This window comes from Bremia lactucae, linkage group LG1, assembly GCF_004359215.1.
Source record: "Bremia lactucae strain SF5 linkage group LG1, whole genome shotgun sequence".
In the NCBI taxonomy this organism is placed as follows: Eukaryota; Oomycota; class Peronosporomycetes; order Peronosporales; family Peronosporaceae; genus Bremia; species Bremia lactucae.
The window spans coordinates 7927463-7941946 of record NC_090610.1 but is presented as its reverse complement, the minus strand read 5'-3'; the positions used below and the strand labels follow the sequence as shown (position 1 = coordinate 7941946).

General features: G+C 44.4%; 2 protein-coding genes across 2 annotated transcripts; both read right to left on the bottom strand.

Moving 5' to 3' along the window:
- Positions 1-5741: 5741 nt before the first annotated feature.
- On the bottom strand, positions 5742-5924 carry CCR75_009533 (uncharacterized protein; the record flags this gene model as incomplete). Its single annotated transcript, XM_067967572.1, has 1 exon — positions 5742-5924. The coding sequence occupies one exon, from the start codon at positions 5922-5924 to the stop codon at positions 5742-5744; it is 183 nt and encodes a 60-aa protein (XP_067820176.1).
- Positions 5925-6693: 769 nt separating this feature from the next.
- Positions 6694-7038, bottom strand: CCR75_009534 (uncharacterized protein; the record flags this gene model as incomplete). Its single annotated transcript, XM_067967573.1, has 1 exon — positions 6694-7038. One exon carries the CDS (start codon positions 7036-7038, stop codon positions 6694-6696), a length of 345 nt encoding a protein of 114 aa, XP_067820177.1.
- Between the last annotated feature and the right edge of the window lie 7446 nt (positions 7039-14484).

The following is a 14484-nucleotide window of genomic DNA, read 5'->3' as shown; positions in this document are numbered from 1 at the left end:
TAAACCGGTTAATACCCTACGTATTGACGTGCCCGGCTTGGTGGCTGCCTATGAAAAGAAGCACCAGCTGAGGCCTCTTCGCTAGTCCAAAATGGACTAGCAGAAGTAGCGTTGTGAGATGAAACAGGGAATACAGTATCGCCCATGATTTCTCTCACACGCAAGCGGGCGAAATTAGTTAGCTGCGATCGCTGTTTTATTGCATCGGAATGCGGATGAATGCGGCGCGTAAATTCCGTCTCGTATTGTTCGGTTGTTTCATTTGAACGCAACACGACCGGGATCAGGAAAATACGCCCAAGCGATTTTTCCTGAGCCTTCCATGATTTAAAGACGCCATAATATTTATGAGCGTCTAGAAGAGCGCGCTCTAGGAGCGACGCTCTTGGCTCGTTTAAACGAGGAAATTTAGATGGAGGGGACATCGGTGATATGTCACCCATCACATAACCACGTTCAATACGACTGGCTTGTGACACCGACAGAGCACGTTCACGTGCCCCGTCGGCGGAGCTTTAGACTCAGAATCCTCTATGTCAGAGCCATTACGGATAATAATCTGAGCATAAGGCGTTGAGTTTTACCCAACATAGAAGCGGCTGCGCATTTATGGGCAGTGCTCTCATTTATAGTCGCTGCGCTATTCAGCGCAGACGACGAGACAGCATTCGTAAATGTTGCTGTTTCCATGTTGTGAGCCATGAGAGAATTTTGGATGGGCAATAATGCGGCTTCATTCTTCCTCATGAGCTCGTTGTCCGCATCACTACTATAAGGTGACGGCAACGGTGTCGACTCATTGTAGTCGACAATGTGCGACGGATCAGCATCCTCACTTTTAAAGTGGGATGGATCCTTTAACCCTGTTAACGCGACAGCAGCAGTAGCTGTCGGCGTTCGACTAAGGCATTGGACGCTGCCGGCGTGTTAAAGCAAGGCGTGCCCTTAGTGCGAGGTTATGTAGGCGTCTTCGTAGACGACCCACCAACGTGGCCCCTTTTCGGTGGCATCTTTGGCGCCGAGTATAAGAACACAGGTCGCTAGTGTGAATAGGAGAACTAGCGGCGCGTCAAGCAGCTCGCAGTTCCTCCTTCCTCTTTGACGTATTTTGAAGTGTAAATTCGTTCTTAAAGGGGGGATGGTGTAACGGGCTAAAGTTGCCCTAATGTTACACAGTCCCCGTCAAGTACACTTGGTTTACTAAAGAGGATGGTCAATTACTTAAATAATGTAATCAGACCCGCCACTTGGGTGTGGTTCAGATTTGTGACCAATCCTTGTGAATATGATGCTCATAGGTGCATTTACATTAGGAGGAATGACGGCTAGCGTCATCCGTTACGCGAGATATCTAGAAAGATGTGCTCGCAATACGTATTAGCGTTATCTATAGAAATGACATTTTGATTGGTAAAAATAGGTATATATATTTAATGCGGTAAAATATAACTCAGTCTGAAAACTACTTCCTACTTAGTAAGTGCGCACGAGGAGCCAGATTACCGCTCCCATGACGACACTTTGCTAGAGGACTTAGTGCGTCGGGTGAGGTCGCTAACGCGCCCACCACAACTACCTCACTGCAACACACGAGCAGCTTGTTAAACCGCTATCTCGCTGTGCTAGGGTGTTTGTCTAAGTAGAGCGTGACCGCATTGAGACGTGCCTGCCTGCAGATTAGTATTTATAAGAAGTGGTGGGCACTTACCCTTGTTGACATGCATTTGCTCTTCATGAGTTTTCTTTGCATTTTTAATCCAACACAAGCTACAAAAATTAATCTTACGGTTACACATAACATAGGCTTTATATATGAAGTGCTTGGGTTGGCAGCTTTGTTGTATAGACGCCTATATCTAATGAAAAGGATATGCACTTATAAAGCGCATTTTATTGCTTAACGTAGATGTACACAGCGTCTGAGTGGGCTCTAACAAGAGTCGCGCATCCTTAATGGAAAATATGCAGAATTTGACGCGTTACAACTGTTCAATGTAGCGGTGTGTGCCGTGAATAATAGTTCTTATAAAAGTGATTATAAAACTAATTTTTAAGAGACAATATAAGAAGAGATTAAATTAGGGAGCCGTTAAAATGCCCTCAGTTTTCCGTTAAAATGCCCTCAGTTGTATTTGATTGGCTAAGAAACGCCCTGCATTGCGTCAAAACACCACGTGGCCACTTTCGTGAAATGACCATTAAGACGTGAAATTCAGCTCTCTTCGAATCAGCCATCATAATTCAGCTGTTCACACCATATATATTCTCGCACCTCCTCTGCAATTGTTCTGCAGCTCTTTCGTGGCAGCAAAGGAGGCCGTTGATATTTATGCCCGCAAAAATGGATACGCTGTACGCATCCTTCGAACTAGAAGAGTTAAAAGCAGAAAGGCTGAGGACGTCAAGGGTTAAAAGTTGCAATGCTTATAAGCTGGAACGGTCATTAGGAACTCCAGCCTCCCGAAAGTGCGTACATCTTTGAGCCGTAAATTGGCTGTCCCTTTTAATTGTCAATTCAGAAATTAAGTACGACAACGGGATTAAAAGCTGCCATGTGGCAGGTCAAAGTTGACTGTGCGGAACACAATTATGGGTCCTTTGAGCACCCTTCCGCTCATCCAAATGGGAGACAATTGACCGTAAAAGATCGGCAAACTGTGGTTGCTCTAGGTAGATCAGAAGTTGCACCAAGCCGCATCGTGACAGCCTTACGCCAGCAAGGAAAGGGAAATGGTATTAATTCATCAGCGCAAGATATTACGCAGAGCGCACAGAGTTAACATGATAGCTGGTCGCTCCCCTCTGCATGCGCACCTTGACAACCTTGAAAGCACACCAAAGTGTCATGTATCATACCAAGCAAGCTCCAGATAGCCAGCAGGTTAGGTTAACACTTCGTTGATCTATGATACAAATACTATCTTAATCATGATAGATAACAGCTGTGCAGCTTTCACATTCGTTCAATGTTTCACCGTCAGCGAAACCAATTTGCAACAAGTACAGCAAGTAGAGTATCTGACTGCTTGATGCAACATACAAGAGACCATTGCTGCACGTAGTTGGCATTATGGCAACCAACGCGACGTTCACGTTTTGCTACGAAACAACAGCCGATAATCGCTGGGCGATGAACAAGCTCGTGGAAGCTTTTCATAATTGCGGGATCGATCATCAACTGCAGCTGCTCACATTTGTGACAGACCGTGAGCTGGATCTCATAACGGCAATTTCGAGGACTTTCCCTTCAGCAAACGCTTTGCTTTGTCGCGGCATATCAGCAAAAACATTTTTGCGAAATAACGGGCGGCCTTTCAGTCGCAGGAAGCCTTCTTGATTTTTGTCGAAGCCTGGAATTCCATAGTAAACGCTCCTACTGAGAAAAAAAAACAATACGCAGCTTGAGGAAATGCGAGCCGACCTATCCGGTGAAACACTGCAGTATTTAGCGAGCACATGGCTCATATATAAGTAACCCACAGCTCATAATAAAACGTTGATCCAACGATGCGCAACTAAAAAGTCTGCCTTTTCTATTAGAAAAGGTTTGTCAGCGCATGTATGCGGTGTGTGCGCCATTATGGCCACAAATCAACCTCGCGAAGTGAAAGGGTCCATGCTGCCCTTAAAAAATGGATTGCTATATCCACAGGTAGCTAGTATACATTGCTACCGCAAGTTTCTCCCGTCACGTTTCCGTAACTAATTTACCGTGTCATCTCAGGCGATCTTTTGACCGTGGACACGGCCATCAAGCTTGCTTGTGATGGACAGCTTGCCAGCGCCAGGCAGCAAAATGCCAAAGAAAGCGCGATCAGCAGCATGCAGCTTGGTCCAGTGTTTGCAGCAGTATTGGCAAAATCTCGATTGCAGGTCTGCGGGTGCGCACAAGCAGTATTTGCTACGAAATGTGGTTGTTGACTGTGAGGGCAATTGGAAGACAACAATGGGGGGAACCCCTGCTCACATGATTTTCGTTCGCGTGGAGACCAACTTCTAGGTATCACTATTTCAACAGAATTACTAAATTTCACTGTGAGACTTACATTGCTTTTTAATTGTGTGAAATTATCTACTAATAATGAACGATTTTGATCAGCATTGGTGGCTGCACCGGCCATAACCCACGGTCAATGGAGCCCCAAGTTCGGTACAATGACAGATGCTTCGAGAACAATATCTGTTGAGTCTGAAGAAGAATCGTCCCTTCGCCGAAAGCGCTACTTACTTGAAGGTACCCTTGCCCTTCCATCTTCTGCGGCTTTGGTATGTGATCCGGTGCGTATGCAAGGCCGTAAGGACGCCGACAGATTCAACGCAGAGAAATCCATCGGAGCTTGAGTTTGTGGCCAGGGCAACTTCGCACGTTATGGCCTGCCTATCTGCGCATGCCGCATCTTCTTTGCAATGGGGTTTTAGGGTTATTAAGCTTTAAACCTTAATAGCCAATGGGTTTTAGGGTTAAAAAGCTTTAAACCTTAATAACCCATAAACCCCATTGCAAAGAAGATGCGGCATGCGCAGAGAGGCAGGCCATAACGTGCGAAGTTACCCACCACGCTCAGTACGTACAATAACAGCATCAGAAGTGGATTAAGACAGCATTAGATCAATGTTAAGGCCACTACCTTACCATTCTTCGTGGGTGGGAATAAATCGTAGCAGTTTTGCTATTAGAACCTCCACCATCACCGCGACATCTTACATTAGAGTAGACTTTTGCATGAATATCAACGGTCTCCTTTGCTGCCACGAAAGAGCTGTATAACAATTGCAGAGGAGGTGCGAGAATATTCATGGTGTGAACAGCTGAATTATGATGGCTGATTCGAAGAGAGCTGAATTTCACGTCTTAATGGTCATTTCACGAAAGTGGCCACGTGGTGTTTTGACGCAATGCAGGGCGTACCTTAGCCAATCAAATACGACTGAGGGCATTTGAACGAGAAACTGAGGGCATTTTAACGGCTCCCTTAGATTATTATCTTTTAAATAATTTTACTAACATTTTCAAAATTTACCGAATGTGGTAATTGAAATGGGGCACCTTTATCTAGTACTGATAACAGTACTAGTCAACCTACACTGAGTACAGTGAAGGTGGGTGCCTCGACTGAAACGGGACACCCTTTGATAGTACTGATTTCTAATGCAAAGCTAGGAAGGTCTCCAAATAAGTTTTTAAAGAGTAAGTTTACTACTAACATTACATGTCATACCGACTACCACCCCAATTTGCAGTTGCTCCTCGCTCCTGCGAGATGGTATGCCACCTTCCGTCTTTTCTGTCACCTGCTACACACCAAAATATACAAATGAAAGACAATTCTGGAGAATAGCACTTTCTAAATGGCTTTTTGGAACCATTTAGAAAGTGCCATTCTCCAGAATTGTCTTTCATTTGTATATTTTGATGTTGGTGGTATTTCAGCCTGTAAAAACACCATTTCAACACTCCATTGTTTATCCTCGTTTGTTACAGCTCGATCCACAATCATCATGTGATTCTTCGTCGTAACGTAAAATACCATCGATTTTTTCCTTAAGACAGTGTGTCTTCCATTTGACTGTCCTTGCAAACACCCGTGGCTGCCAAACGGCCATACGACACCAAATTTCATGTCAGTGTCGGCGAATAATAAGCACACGACAGCTCAATTTCAGAGTCTACAACATCAAAAGATGTGTGCAAGCGCGCTTTACCCGCTTCTGGTAACTTGTGATGGTGTGCCATCCGGCTGTCAATTCACTTCACTGTTCATACAGCGTTCAGCCTTAGTCAACATCGACACATCACGGACTAAATGACGTCTTGCTCTAGTGTCAAGAATTCCATCATCGTCGTTCAAATCATCACCATATTTTGCAGAAAATGTCCACTTGGTGCCTTCACTTGGTGCAACATTCTTCTTGATTTCAGTCATCTTTCCCTTTCTTTCGTTTTGCACGCCGCGTGATGTGACCAGTTTGTTTGCATTTGCGATATCGTATCATCAATCGTTGCTTTTACGAGCTCACGACCGGTGAGACGATCACGCATTGTCTCATCCTCCAGCCCTCGGATAAAAAGAAAAATTTCTCCAGCGTGAGCCAAGTAATCCGTGCGATAAACGCTTAAGACTCGGGCTGTGCGTACTTCACGATATTTTACAAAATTAATTATTCACATAAGTTTGCTGCCTCCTGCAGAGCCACCAGATAAAGCAAGTGGTCATTCCACGTCCGGTCTTTATCTTTCCTTTCGACGAACAGCTTGATAGACTGTTGCTTTAAAATAACAATGAGATAGGCATCCACCATCCTGCCCATAACAAATTCAAGAGTCGGTGACATTTTCCACCAGTTGTGCACACGGTGATTAAAATATCTCGCCGCCTTCCCGCGAAGAAATTCTTTAAATCGAGACACCTTGTATTCCTCCGGCCAGCGAAAACCACACGCTTGCTCAGCGAAGTCAATCTTGACTAGCACAGCTGACCTCATTGCACAGATCCAGCTCCGAGTCCTTTGTAGACTTCGGATCCATCAAAAGGCTCAATACTTATATTGCCTTCACTTGAATTCGGGACCTTGACAAAATTGAGATCCGATTCACCCCATGTATTCCCATAGGTTTTTCATCAGCACGTAAATTCAGCTGATCTTCTAGGCGTAAATTTATTTCTTTATGACGCCGGAACTCTCGAAACCCCTCTACCTCTTGGTGCAAGTCAGCAACCCCTTGGTGAAACTCAGCAACACCTTTGTGCAACTCATGCTGGAACTGGTGCTGCATACGCTGGCGTTCACACGCGGGCTGCTGCTGGTAGTTTGCTTGAGCCTGCTCTCGCCACGCGCGCGCACCTGGACCATGAACTCCACTTTGCTTAGCAAAAAACTTGATGTCCTTCCCACAATTCCGAGGTCCGTTTTCACGTTTGGTCGTGGGGCCTGCCCCATCGACCCGAATCCACCTGCATACAAATTACGAGGGGGTAACACGTGGCCGTCAGTATGGTACTGTCCTGGCCCCTGACGCTCTTTATCCATCGAAATCATAGCGAGGTCTAGGGCAATGTCGCTGCCTGTTTAGAATTCCACACTTGGCACAACTCTTTCGCGAGCGCCTATGTACTCTTCCTCAGTGGCGTTTCTTTCGCGAGCATCAACCTGCGCTTCTTCCCCATACGCATTCCCTGCGTAATTGGGTGTTGCGCCCCTTAACACTTCCTCACCCGCCATTGGGCTCATAACCTTTTAATACAAAGCTAAGAAGGTCTCCACCAAAATAAACAAATAAAAGACAGTTCTGGTGAATCGCAGTTTCTTAATGGCTTGGGACCTGGCGGTATTTCACCCTGTTAAACACCATTTTCCAACACTGATAACATTACTAGTCAACCTACACTGATTACAGTGAAGGTGAGGCGCCTCGACTACTTCACGTGCACGACGTGCAGAGTAGGTATTTAAAGTAGCTAGGAAGTCCCATCTACCAAAGGCTAAATCTAAGTTCTTAGAAAAGGGAAAACAAAAAACTGTGTTAATATATTAAGCTCCTACGTAACGATATTCTATCTACTACTGACTTTTTTGTATCAATAACAAACTATATCCGGCACCTACTTGCGCACCGCACAATCGTGTCTTATAACGATTCGTAAAGCTGATTTAAACTTATAGCAACCAATCAAAATAGCTAATATCTTTTAGCGTCAATGTCACCAGATTTGGTAATATTGGAACTCTTAAGTCAAAATTAATAAAGATAGTCATTTTGCACTTCTTAATTTATCTCCTCTCATAGGAATAAATAAATAATATTCCTCTTGCAGGAAATTATATTTATGTAACGGGACACCACGTTACATCATCTCCCAACCATCAGTCATAATAGTTACTGATGTGAGTGACAGGAAATACTATTGTTTCTTACCCTGTAAATTTGCAGCATGGTTTATAATGTTCCACTCTTATTGCGTCATTTATTTCTGTTAAAAATCAATGCGTTTGCGCGCCCGTGCGCGCGTTACCCGTGGGCCGCAAAGCTGGCAGCTGCACAGATCACGGATCTGTGCAGCTGTAATAAAAATGTTTTAGTAGACGCATGAGCGTCTACTGCGGGAAAGAAGTCACCTCCTACTCCAATTAGAGGTGGCTGGTGTATGTCAACTGCTACTTCTATTGCAGTGGCAGTGGCAGTCACAAGTCACCTACTACTTCCATTGTTGGTGACTGGGCCAAGTCGCGTCATCGCCCGACTCGGTGAAAGCTGTTGAGGCCTCCGAATTAACCGGGGCTACATCCGTGTAGCCTTCGGGTTCTCACGTGACAGCCAAACAGGAGATGAAGGAGCTGTTTGACGCTCCGTCAGACCCTTTTGGTGCGGAGCCATCTTGTGATGACCCCATGGACGACGACCACTCTGGTAATGTCAGTATGATCACCAGGAACGAAGTGATCGTAAAGTTCACTTCGGTATGAATGCTACCGATGATGCTAGTATGTATCACCAGAAAAGGAGTGATTTTAAAGATCGCGACGAGATCCATGATAGCGTTAACTTTAACATGAGCCAACGGAAATGTGACCGCAATGTTTGGCGGTTTGCTTCCGAAAAGAATCCTTGGTTACCCTTCATGGGAAATCTAACTCGTTGGTCTGGTATGACCAATGATCGGTACCATATTCTGTTATTCGACTTATCCAGGCTTGACAAGCCTGGTGAGGACGAAACGGAATTCTTTTTCGATGCCTTTTCTGGCATCGGTGGTACATTTGTGAGCGGGCAAGGGATGTCACTCCTTTGTTGCAAGCTTAGCTTGGGAAGCATTTGATCAGAATGTGCAAAGCATAGGCCGTAAGGTCTGGCTTGACAAGTGAGATGATTTTAGTGAACATTTAGAAACACGGACGATATTCGGTGCACGCTACAAGCTGCACCATTTGTCTAAAGAGGCAGGAACACCTTGCCTCTCGTGGGGGAGGGCTCATGTCCATGTTGCTTTAAGGATGCAGGTCATGCCCCTAAGGAGGCATTCTCTTTTAAAGATCCTCATTGATGGACGCTTATCTCTTCTGATATGCGCGGAAGGGACTGAGAAATTGAGAACCTTTAGTCCTTTTACGAGCGCGGGGAGCGCTCGTTCTCTCTGATGGCCCTCTGTCGAGGAAGGTGGGTCTCGTCGTACTGTCGAAAGAGACCCGAAACGTCCATCATCAGTTGGGAACGAAGTTCCCAACTGATGATGGACGTTTCGGGTCTGATGGACATTACCACTTGTCAGGAATGAGGGTAAATTACGACTGAATTAAAATTTAGTTTTACTAACCGATACTTTTGGTTTACTCCTAAAGGTATCGCCTATCCTTAATCTAATTCTTACTTAGTATCATCCTCCTAATTGCGCAAACTTTTTTACTTGTTTTTATTATGGCGCATATGTAAAATTGAAGTAAAGAAAATGAATGGTTCAAAAGATAAATCGAAATGAGTGGTTAAGGGCTCAGCGGGTTGACTGGTCCTGACATCCTCCCCGATTTGATCTCTCGTTGACGCTGATTGAAATCGGCGGCGAGATCCTTCCAATGAGAGACATGGCGAATATTTTTCTCTTTTTCCCAGCTTGGGTCTTCCTTAGTTTCGCCACGCCGTTGTACGAGCCAGTATGGTTGACGATTGAATTGGCTTTTCTTCAAGAGACGTTCAATAATTTGAAGATGATCCGCTGTGCCATTATCGACGAATATTGATGCTTTCAGTATTGGGCAACTTCGAAACCTTCCGGTGTCAGTTTATACTTTGATAGAACATCAACATTAAAGGTTGGATAAATACTATTCACACTTTGTGGTAACTTAAGCTTGCCACATTAGGATTAATCATTTTGATAATTTCGAATGGTCACCCTTACATGCCACAAACTTGGCTCGTGGTGTCCCCATATATTTCGTAACGTGATTTAAACGATATTCTACAAGTATCGAGCATAACAAGATTTCCAACCTTGAATTCAACTTAATTTATTCGGCGCTTTTAATCGTAATATTGCTTTTGCGAAGCTTGTGCTTTCAAAAGATATCTGCGAGCTTGATCGATGGTCTTTGCTCGTTCTTCGATAAACTCTTTTGTGTATACGTCAATCTCCTTTGGTTGACTATTCCAGCACAGTGCCTTTTGCCATGCAGAGCGTTCCTTTCTTCCCGTATCTATTTCAAAGGAAAAGTATCCAGTGGATGCACTTACCAGTGTAGTGTGCATACTCTATGCTTCTGTTCGGTCCAGTCAGTGCCATGGTAAGATACCTTGCATTTGAGTGCGTCTTCTACCACAAGGTTCTGGCGCTCGGTCTGTCCATCGGCTTGAGCCCGATAAGCGGTTGTCATACTTATACGAACACCGATGATCGTCAGCAAAGACTTCCGAAACATGGACGTGAACTTGCTATCTCGGCCACTGATGATAACTTCTGGAAGACCATGGTGTCGAACGACAGCATCGAAAAATACTTTTGCTTTGGTGCATGCATCGTCCTTAACGTGCACTGCTGCGTACTTCGTGCGTTTGGAAAACTTATCGACAACAGTTAGGACGGTATAAAATCCATTGAGCACAGGAAGCCCTGTTATGAAGTCCATTGACACCACTTGCCAGCAAGCATCCGATATTGGACTTGGCAAAAGTAATCCGTTTTTTTGTCGATTATCCTGTTATCAACGGCGCAGGTTTCACAAGGTTTGACATTTTCCTTGACGTCTTTCCGCAACGATTTCCAGTAATACCATTGAGCAACTCACAAGAATGTTCTGCGATTATCCAGATGAGCAGCTATTGCCGAATCATGATAGTCCAAAATCACTTTCGTTCGCAAACGGTTTTTGTTGGGCACGCAAAGACGTGTGAGCTTATTTGATGTGCGCAACAACAACAATTCCTCTTGCTTGACAAACAATGTTTTGGAGCTTTTCCATGCTTCTTTAAACTCGGCATCTCTGGCGTAGCCTTGTTGAAGTGGGTTACGAACTTCTGGTGACAACCCGACATACGACACTGTCATTATGGTGGCACCTTGCAGAGCCTCAGCCTTCTGATGGGGCAGAGTTGGCTCCGAAGGCGAACAAAGTATACCTCGTTGTTGGCAACTAGAATCGCACTTACGAAAGTGGATATTGTCCACGACAGCATCATCAGGCCGGCGCGAAAGCGCAGCAGCTATGACGTTTAAAGCAAAATTAATGTGGTGTATAGTAAACGTTTATGATCAATTGTCGAGCCAAGTTCGGCGAGACTTCGGATGATGAAGCAGCCACCAAGAGCAGGCGCTATTGTCCCAGAAAATCTCAAACTGATGACCATAAAGGTAATGACGCCATTTGTCTAACCCAGCTTTGATTGCAAAGAGCTTCTTTTCATGAGCAGGCCAATTAATCTCATGGACTCCAAGCTTCTTCGAATAAAAGCTATTGAATGGTCATGTCCATTGAAAAATTGCGATAAAACTCCTTCAACGCACGACCCTGATGCATCCGCAGTGAGAACAAACGGGCGTGAAAAGTTGGGCAAAGTCAGCACAGGTGCGACTTGTAAGGCAGACTTCAGGCTTACGGAAGGAATCCTCTTGTTCTGTATCCCAGACCCATGGAGAATCTTTTTATCAACAAGATGGGTCAACGGCAGAACAAGTGCGCAAACTGATAAATAAAGCGGCGACAATAACCAGCAAGACCAAGAAAACTCTGCAATTTCTTTACAGAGGTAGGTGGTGGCCACTTAGCGATTGCTTCTGTCTTTGTATTAACAACGGGTAATCTTTTATCTGAAACAGTGAGCCCCAAAATGCTGACCTCTTGACGCGCAAACATGCGCTTGCCGATGTAAGCGAAGAGTGTTTCCTTGCGTAATACGTCAAGCACGATAGCAAGATGTCCAAGATGCTCGTCATAAGAGATGGAAAAGATGCATATATCATCCAAATCTACCACAACGAATAAGAGCTTTCTAAAAAGAACACGCATCAAGCGCGACCAAATGCCAGGCATTCCAGCAAGGCCCATCGGAGCAACGCACCACTGATACGTCTCATTTATTTTACGAAACGCAGTTTACTTTTTGCTATCCGGATAGATACGCATCTGGTGGTACCCTTGAGCTAAGTTGATGACTGTGAAATAGCTCGTACCTTGCATCGTATCGAATAATTATTCGATTCGCGGCAAAGATATTTTAGGGACAACTGACTTTGAGTTGACGTAAAAACGAAAGTCAATAACCCAACGGAGCAAAATATTCGCGTTTCCGGATCGAACCCATTCCGACCGAGATATACTCGTACCGGTTGTTGGGTCTTTTTTAAAAATGCCAAAGATGTTTGATACCCAAGGCGAGTCTGTAAGCTCGATCTATCCGCGTGAAAGGTTCTCATCGACGAATTTCTGTAAAGACTTTTGTTCAACTTGTGAAAGTCGAAATAGCGGACGATTACTCGGTTATGCACCGGGTTGCATATTGATTTCAAGCTCAACAAACCGATGAGTAGGCAATGAATTCGGTAAATCTTCCGGAAATACATCTTTATAGGAATCGAGTAAAGCTTTTAGCCGTTTTTCACGAGGTTTTGTAGATTCCGATTCCTGATAAATTTTGACCCGATAGACTTCTTCGTATTGTGATGTCTTCAATTTCCTTGAAAAGTCGGCAAGGAAAATAATGACCGGTTCAAAACCTCATCCTGTGGTATGTCACCACTTAAACGAAACTTGATGAGTACGCCAATTTATGATTGGCTCGTGCGCAGTAAGCCAAGGATTACCCAGAATTACATCGAGGAAATCGCTCATTGGCCACTCAATGACCGGAACGTCAGAAAATTGATTATTATCAAAGGTGATATTTGCGACTCCTTTCTTCACCTTCTTTTTGGTGGTATTAGTGCCGTCGAAACGAGTGACTTGAATTGCCACTTCAGACATGACGCGTTGCAGCAACCCCTGCTTCACTACATTGCATGTGGCGCCAGGATCAAGCATTATATTGACAGCGCGATCGTCAAGATGACCCTTTTTGACGATCAAATCTTTTTCCGTGAAAGAAGCAAAGTCAGCTTCACTTCGTGTGGTGATAGCTTTACTTGACACAGTCGCGATGGTTTCTTCTTTGACTGACCCATTCTCGAAATAGTTGACGTTTCCACGATCGCGACGAGTTCCTTTGCCGCAATTATTTTGCTGGAGTGTATTGTCTTTTCTGACTCGCTTCGAGCATCCCTTCGACATCAACCAACCATTTTTTCGCCTTGACTTTACGACGCCATCCGAGGATAGATGTAACCGGGTGTATCGATTCATGAAATTCACACTTAAAGGTTGTTAATGAATATATTGTCTAAAAGGTAGATAATATTTGCAGGATATTACTTTATATAGTAATATTCAGAATTCTTATCCATAAATAAGTATAGACCATTATAACTATTTATTTCGCAGACTAATCAGCTGTAGGAGTAATCAAAGAGAGAGTTACACATAAGATAGAGATAAGTATTCATTTACATGTTTAGTATTAGATTACAATTAAGTTAGCATTTACAAAGACAGAACAAGAGACACTTAATTATATTTAATACAGTTTTCATTTTACCCTCTTAAGCTAGTTACCTTAAGAGAAGTCTTCCTCTGCACGTACTAGTGTAGGTGAAATAACGTAAGACACCACTCGCAACTGAAGCAGTGCGAGGTGGACTTGTACTGAAACAGTACAAGTCGTAGTGCCCCGTTACACCTGGTAGCACTTTCTAAACCGTCCAAGGACCACATTTCCCACATCTAACATGGACATGTTGATGATAGTGGGAATACGCATCACGGATCCCCTGAAAGCTACTCCTTTCTAAGTGATATAGAAATGAGTGCGGTTGAACGAATGAGTTCGACCGTAGAAAACGATGCAATTTTGGCAATGCTGTCCAATTTGGACAGAGATGCCCTCCATTCAACCATCGCCAAGTTCATACAACATGAACTTGACGAGATGAAGGAAAAAGTAGCCTTGCTGAATCAGCAAGGTTCTCAACAGGCGGAACTGTTGAGGTTACAACAGGTACAGATATCTGTACCTGGGATGACGCAAACGCGTCGTCCGGAAACTCTAAAGATTGACATCTCTAAGTATAGGGGAGTCGAAGAAGACTCCCTCTTGAGATGGTTTGTCGAGTTAGACGATGCCATAAGGGCACGTCACATCATCGACGAGCAAATGCAAATCGCATTCGCTCAATCAAATCTGGCAGGTCGTGCCAAAACTTGGGCATTGGGCCTTAAGTTGCGCGACCCATACGTCTTTGGGTCGCTAGAGGCTTTTAAAACCCGACTCAAACAGACGTTTGAACCACCAAGGGCTGAGTTCAGAGCTCGTTCAGAGCTTCTGAAACTCAAGCAAGGCAAGCGTGATGTGCACGCATATGCCCAGCACATACGACTCTTAGCGAGTTGTATTACAAATAACCCAGT